The 8,151-nt window shown below is 40.2% G+C and overlaps 1 protein-coding gene across 1 annotated transcript; it reads right to left on the bottom strand.

Moving 5' to 3' along the window:
- Positions 1 to 3,161: 3,161 nt before the first annotated feature.
- On the bottom strand, positions 3,162 to 6,470 carry LOC120220355 (mesoderm-specific transcript homolog protein-like). Its single transcript, XM_039217433.1, is given in 2 exon segments — positions 3,162 to 4,610; positions 6,382 to 6,470. Coding segments are annotated over 2 exon segments (1,053 nt in total). The 3' UTR covers positions 3,162 to 3,646.
- Positions 6,471 to 8,151: the final 1,681 nt, after the last annotated feature.

Below are 8,151 nucleotides of genomic sequence, written 5' to 3'. Positions count from 1 at the left end.
ATTAAGGTTTTGTTAGCAAGTCTTTGTATTATTCTTCTCCCCTCCAACTACAGATGACCCACATCCCACTTCCTCTCCAGGGCTGCATGCCGTGTTCCTAAATAGTATCAGAGAAGAGTGGATGGCAGCGGCAGCTTTCAGCTGCAGTGGTAGGGACTCTGAGGGAGTGGGCATCAGAGTAAACATTTCAAGTGGAAAAGGTCACTGCTGAGGGAAGTAGACTCTTTTAATCTTTTTAAAAGGTTGAGGGACCTTGCTAGAGAGATGGGTGTGCAACACCAGATGAAAAGGAAGCCAAAACAATGCAAGGTTACCAGACAATGAGACAGGAAGAGGCTTGGAAGGAACCTGTGGTTCTGATTCTAAAATATATATACTTTTTAATATTGCAATATTGCAGATGTTAAGATGTATCTTACAATTGCTAGGTATATTTAAGTGGTAGTGTTTCTTCTCTCACCTCCATCTCCCACCCCCATGAAACAAAACCACAACCACAGTTGGTGAACGTGTGAATCTTGTAGTAAACGGTATCTAGATTTGAGGAAGCAATGTGTTCATCAAGGGTAAATGCACCCAAGTGCAGGGTTCGCCTCCAACCTAGTGAACTAAGAATCCTAATTTGCAAGCACACAGAAGCACATTTTCTAAGGAAAAGCACAATATTTAATTGGCTTACAAATACTGAAGTACAAATGTAGCTGTCCACTAAACATAACAGACACAAAGGAACATTTTTGTATGATCAAACAATCCCTCTCCTAAAGAAGGACTCTTACTTAGAAGTCTCAGTTTAATCAGACTGCCTGGGTAGTTTTCAGGAAGCTTGAAAAGTTTTTCTCCACAATAGGGATAACCTTGCGAATTGGCTTATAATATTCATTTGTCCTTGTGATTTTCTCTTTTTGTAATCTTCTTTTGTAGGCACCTCCCGTATCCCTTTCTAATGATTCTGTTTTTTTCTATTTGTTTCAGGTAGTATTTAAAAAAAAATTTTTTTAAGGAGAACTTAAAAACCTCTGGGTAGAATTACTCTATTCTTAGCTATTAATCTTCTTAAAGCACTCTCTCTTTAAAAAGGAATTTGGGGGCACCTGTGTGGCTCAGTCAGTTGAGCATCCAACTTTGGCTCAGGTCATGATCTCACAGTTAGTGGAGCTGAGCCCTGTATCGGGCTCTGTGCTGACAGCTCAGAGCCTGGAGCCTGCTTAGGATTCTGTGTCTCCCTCTCTTTCTGCCTCTCCCTGGCTCATGCTCTGATTCATTCTCATTTTCTCTCTCTCTCAAAAATAAACAAACATTAAAAAAAGTAATTTGAAAGCTGCAACAGATCTATAAATCTATATCTGTATCTATCTAGATCTATATACAGGAATATATTTTTACTTTATACTTAGAATTTATACAGGCTTGAGAGATACTCGGTCTCTTTATGGTATCCATTATATTACATTACTGATTCTCAATCTTGCCTTCAAATACTCTCCCCTCGCTCCCTCAGGTGAAGAATTATTTTTGTACATTAAATGACAGTGGCCATATAGATCATTTTATGCTCTGTTGACTTTACGTAAAGTTTATAATATTCACCGATGTTGCTGGATGTGTTTGCAGACTGTTAAATCTCATTGTTGTATAAAGCTCCATTATATGAATATACACTATCCATTCTATAGTTGGGGGGCATTTGGGTAGTTTCCAGTTTTTGCCTATTGTGAAACCTGTTAGAAACATTATAGTACATGCCTTTTGGAGATTACATGTACAATGCTGTTAGGTATATACCAAGGAGTGTATACCTGATAGGTTATAAAGTATGCCTGTATTCAGGCTAAGGGCTGCTAGAGTATTTTCTGTAAATGAACCTCAAACCACATGACTCACCTGTTGAACCCATCCATCACTCGGCTTTCTTCGATGGTGTTAATAAGTTGTACTTCACACTACAAAGCCTATAGGATTACCCTGTGTCTAATTCTCTAGCTTTATCTCATTACAGTCTCTCTCAATTCATCTATGTTTGCTCCCATTCATTTTTCTAGATGTAGGTTTTCTGCTTTTCTGTTTGAAATATTCTTATTATCTATGCTCCCTGCCTGCACACCTACAAATCCACACAGCACAGCTCCTAATAGGGAGCTCTTTCTCATTCTTCACATGTCACCTTCTTGGAGAAGCCTTCTCTGATCATGTTTATTTAAATCAGTACCTCCATTTTATCTCCATAAGTACCTCCACTTAATTTTCTTTAATTCTATCAAATTTCTTCTTAGTATTTATAACTTTGAAAGTACACACTAATTTTCCTTTCTTGTTCTAGTCTTTTAGCACTTAAAAAAATCCATATTTATGCCCCATTCCCAGATTTCCTGATGTAATTAGTTTGATGGTGATCCCAGTCTTGGTATTTTTTATTTTTTTTAATTCTTTTTGTCAAAATTCATTTTTATTAATAGAAAATAAACACTTATTCCTGTTTCAGTCGTTATACTTCAAGTTGCTAATAAAAAAAATTTAATCACTCAATCATCCTGTTTTGACTAAGACAATGAAGCTGTGCCAAAAAAAAAAACGTATTCAGCACCATTTGCTCATAGGCCTTTCAGAATTTGTTCTTAAAGTTTCTGGAACTTTCCTGTCTGTAAAGTACAGGAATTGTTGAGCTACAAGAGGAAGCTTCTGTAGGACAACCAACGAGAAGTTACGCAATTGTCATGAAAGCAGTCCATGTACATTCAGCACAGTACCTTGGACTGTACAATGATCCCCTCCCCTCCAGCTCAGGAGGGACATACTTCTAAGCACTGAGGTATGAAGAGTCAGACTGTTATTTGCTATTAGAATTAGCTAATAACAGTAACTCTCTGGCACAGATGCTACTGGTCCTTAACATCCTGTGATTTTAGGAAATTCTGTAAATAGTTCAGATTTAATTCAACTTATTCAGAAATGAAACCTATTGAATAAGGTTCACTATTCTGCCAGAGTATCTGCTGGTTTAGTATCTTTATAAAATACATATAATATGTGCAGGTAAATCATAGTCTTAAAGTATACTTAGAATACTGCATATTCAAACCCAAACCTAGGTCAACAAAATGCCTATAATTAAAACCAGCTGATGGAATGAAATCCAAAGTTATGACAAGGGAGACTCACTCTCTTACTAAGCTGTGTTGCTTAGAGAACTTACAAAAGCATGTGCCCTTACAGCCATTTGAGGACAGGTAAGGAGACACCCTCGCCTCATTCTTTACCATAGGATTCCAATCGAGGATGGGCCAGAAATTAGCATTTCTAAATATTTCACAAAAGTCCACAGAATTGCTAAGACGACTTTTAAAATGCTTGTCTTTCTGAGTCTGTGAGTAGTAATCTCCTCAGAATGTTCTAATAGCACAAAGACAAAGGCAAGTCTATACAGTTGCTCGGATGCTAGAAGAGTGGGAGGTGGACTGTTAGGGCCATCCTTAGCCAGAGCTTCTGTGGGCTTTTAACTGTATGCTGATCACAAGTGAGTCAGGTGGACTTTTGTGAGAGAATAGTGTTTGGTGGCCGGGACCTCTTTTGGGCATCTCTTCCTAAGTGGAATACACAACAGGTAAGGGAGTAGGGGAGGTAATACAGGGAAGCTACTCTTTCCAGCTCAGAAGGAGTTGATGAAGCCCATGTATGCATTCAAGAAGCCCTTGGGATCCTCTAGCTGTGGGTAGTGGCTAATGTGGTCATCCAGAATCGAGACTGTGGACCGCGGCAGCGTTTTCCTGTACAGCTCCAAAAACTCTGGAGAGGGGTTAACGGGATCCAGTGGCCCGTAGATAAAATGAATGGGAATAGTTACAGAAGCAAGAGCTCCCACCCAGCGCCTTCTAAACTTCTTCCTCTGGTTGATGTACTGTAAGAGACTGTCGATAACTAAGTTTCCATCACTGTTGTGGATCCCAGCTCACATGTCCCACAGCTCACTCTCAGAGGGGCGGGTGTATGGCCCAAAGACTGGGGTGAGACCTTGGGAGAATACAAAGAAGTTCATCAATCATGTGAGGATGGGTGACAGGACACCTCCATCTTTGAGAAGCTTTTGGAGAAGGAGAGGACGGTGAGTCTCAGGAAATATACCTCCATTTGACAGACAGAGACTCTTTATGGTAAGCTGACCAGATTGATTCTGCTTGAACCTATAGAGCAGCTCCTGAGCAACGATATCTCCATAATCATGAGACAAAAGGTTGATTCTGCGGTTCTGGAGCCCCAGGTGCCGCAAAAGAGCCTCCACAATGCTGGCCTGCTCGAATATGGAGTAGTGATGTGGTCTCGGTTTGTTACTGAAGCCAAAGCCCAAGAAATCAAGGGCAATCACTCGATGAAACCTTAGGGTCAGACCTTCCCAAATCTTGTACCAATCATAGCTGGATGTTGGAAAGCCACGCAAAACTATCTCAGGGCTTCCAACCACACCCACAGAGTCTTGGTAGAAGATGCGCAATCTCTTGTAGGTGAAAAATTTGCCTGACGACTTCCAGGAGTGCAGAGCAGGAGAGAGCTGGGGGGGTGGGGGGGGGTGGGATATGCAGGTAGGCCACAAGCAGGGGCACAGCCAGCAGACCCACCTGGACTCACCACTCCCTCATCCTGATTCAGGTAAGACCTGGGCTATAAGACTCCATGTTTGGGGGAAACAGTTACGCATCCAGTCTTGGTATTTTTTAAAAGCTTTCCATGCTGACCATTGTTTTATAGGGTATATGCTATGTAACATGCACGTTAATATAAATAAATATTGGAGGTATGATACAACAGTTTTTATCGGTGCATGTGTGCTATCCAAAATATTTGGAGGCCCCTGGACCAGCCCATACAACAAGTTAGGGAATTACGTTATAGAGAATCTCTGAATCAGTGGTATACAACTGGATACTGTCATATCTGGGACTATTCCAATGTCCAATTCCACTGCATTTCCATAGCAACGCACACTTTGGGTGTTGCATATTTTAATTATATGTGCATGTCTGTCACCCTCGCTGGATTCTAACAAGTGGGACTGTGTCCTTGTGCATTCTCCACAGTACCTTTTACAAATAACTCCTTGCTTATAGCAGATCGTCAATAAATGTTTTGAGAGAAAATGATATAACCATTTAGGTCATTTATAGGACACCTATATAATATGCTTCACTGAGCTGTTTTTAACATTTTATCCTCAAGCACTGACGTTTCATTATTTCAGAATCTTTTTTCTTTGCACAATAAAGAGCTGAATCAATTTTAAAGCCTTGAAGCCAAAGAGGTTTGAGAATCCTTGAAAGTTCATTACCTTTTCTGGAGTATTAAATTTCAGTAAAAGCAGAGATTATTTTGGTCTATGACTGGACATATTATCAGTCAGTGTCATAATACAAAGAGTGCTCTCAATCACGAAGAATTTCTGGTTATTTCAATAACCACGTTACTATGGATTTAAAGGCATCTTAACTCAAATCTAAATGAACAAAATCATTGTATAGTGAAGTCATTTCTGACGATTTGTATTTTATAAAAAAAAGACCAATAAATTCAAATACCCAAAATTCTGTCTTAAATTAATGAGGTAGTTCTGCCTGTAGGAATTTTTGATCTGGGCTCTTTCCAAAGGGTAAAAATATAATGGTCAACAAAATCCAAAGAATTTTGTGGCTGAGAATATACAGGGAGCTACCTTCTCTAATATGGTGTTGCCATTATATTTCTCAGTGGTAAATATTTATCTGTCAAGATTAAGCTCTCAGAAAACAAAGGGCGGGGAAAAGAACTAAAAGAGCAGTTTTAAGAGTTTTAAAAAATTCATAATAGAATAAGAAGTGGTCAACATGGCGGAGAAGTAGAGGAATCCGAAGTTCTCTCATCTCTCAAACAAAGCAGTGATGGAGCTAAAGGACTTTGAACTCCAAGAGACCAGGAGACAAAGAGACAGTCACTTCTAGGAACCACTGGAAAAGCCTGACAGGCCATAGGTATGTGATAGCAAACAGAGAAAGAGAAAACGAATGGAGGAGAGGGATTCCCTTTTGCAGAGAGACAAAGGGAAGAGAAAGAGAGATGAGGGAAGCATAGGATTGTATCTGGACAAGAGAAAAACCATGGACTGGGATGGAGAAAGATCCAGTCTCTAACTGAGAGGGTTGGCTGCCCAGATCACACACCTGCCCAGCCCTGGGGCACAGTCCACAGTAGAAGAATGCTATCCCCTCCCTGGATTGCCATGGGACAGGACAAAGCGTTTCTGCCTCCGCTGGCCAGGGACAGTGAAAGGCACTCTCCCAATACTGGGGTGCACAGAGCAGTAGTTTGAATTCCAGCCAAGCTCAAGGGCATGGGAGTCGGTGGAGCAGGACAAATCACCTCGTCTGCACCCGTGGCACAGTGAGGATGGCTTTAACAGAATAGTTTGGGACACATGATCCATGGAAGAGAGACTGGGGTGTCGCCATTTTTCTCCCTACCACCACAAAGGTGGGGCTTCAGGTATTGGACAGTGGGGCCACAATAGAGGTGGGACCCATCTACACCAACCCTTTCCCCTCTGTACCTGGTAACTGGGTATCTACTGGAGTGGGACTGACGCTGACAAATCAGAGAGCCTCTCCTCCAGACTGGATTGCATTGCCTGGTTTAATTCTTAGACAATTCTTATGATATAGATATATTCTTCCCTCCTTTTCTCCTTCATATCTCTTCGCTCCTCTAGTCTGGTTATTCTGGTTGTTGGTTTGTTTAAGCAGACATATTTAATCCATTCTCTTGATACATGTTCCACGCCTCCTTCTTTATTCTCCTTCTTTGTCTCTCTGGATTAAGCTGTATAGTTGCTCTGTTTGGACAACATTATTTTCTTTTTCCCCACCTCCTTCTTTATTTTCCTTTCTCTCTCTCTCTGGATTAAGCTGTATCTGTCTGGTCAATTTTTATTTTTTATTTTCCCCAGCCCCTGTCATTTCTCTCTTTGTATGGGATAAAGCCTCTTCCATCAGCACCACCTCCACCCTATTATTTACTTGAAGCTGGTGTTTCTGTTTTTTGTTGTGGGGTTTTTGTGTGTTTTTGTTTTCTGTTTATTTTTTGTTTGTTTGTTTTCCTTTCCAGGGCTACTTTAAGGAACAAATAAAAGCATACCTAGTGGGAGATAAAGTAACCAAAGTCACAACAGAGAACAAGTAACACTTTCTAAAAAAACATCTCCTGAAGGGGCAGGCCCTGGACAGTGCATGACCCTTCTTTAATATAGTAGTGCTCACAGGTGCAGGGCATATAATAAACTTTTAAAACACATCAGGGACAGAAAACTAGCCCAAGTGACAAAATAGAAGAATTCTCCTCAAAAGAAATTCCAGGAAGAAATGACAGCTAAAGAATTGCTCACAACAGATATTAACGATATAACTGAACAAGAATTTAGAATAATAGTTATAAGATTAATCGCTGGACTTGAAAAAAGCATAGAAGATAGCAGAGAATCTATTGCTTTAGAGATCAAGGAACTAAAAAACAGTCATGATGAATTAAAAAATTCTGTAAATGAGGTGCAAAATAAACTAGAGGTGGTGACAGCCAAAATTGAAGAGGCAGAGGGGAGCATAGGTGAAATAGAAGATCATGAAAAAAGATAAAGCTGAGAAAAAGAGATTAAAAAAATTCTGGATCACTAGGGGAGAAGTAGAGAACTAAGTGATTCAATGAAATGGAACAATGTCCATATCATAGGAGTTCCTGAAGAAGGAGAGAGAGAAAGGAGCCGAAGTTGTGCTTGAACAAATCTTTACTGAGAACTTCCCCAATCTGGGGGCAGAAACAGACCATGAAATCCAGGAGGCATAGAGAACTCCCTTCAGACATAACTTGAATCGATCTTCTGCATGACATATCATAGTGAAACTGGAGAAACACAAAGATAGAGAGAATTCTGAAAGCAGCTAGGGATAAATGGGCCTTAAAATACAAAGGTAGACACATAAGGGTAGTAGCAGATCTATCTACTGAAACTTGGCAGGTCAAAAAGGAGTGGCAGGAAATTTTCAATGTGATAAGTAGGAAAACATATGCAGCCAAGAATCCTCTATCCAGCAAGCCTGTCATTTAGAATAGAAGGAGAGATAAAGACTTCCTAGAAAAACA

Source organism: Hyaena hyaena, unplaced genomic scaffold, assembly GCF_003009895.1.
Source record: "Hyaena hyaena isolate Hyena2069 unplaced genomic scaffold, ASM300989v1 scaffold_689, whole genome shotgun sequence".
Classification (NCBI taxonomy): Eukaryota; Metazoa; Chordata; class Mammalia; order Carnivora; family Hyaenidae; genus Hyaena; species Hyaena hyaena.
The sequence above is the reverse complement of the archived record's forward strand: the minus strand, read 5'-3'. Positions and strand labels throughout refer to the sequence as shown.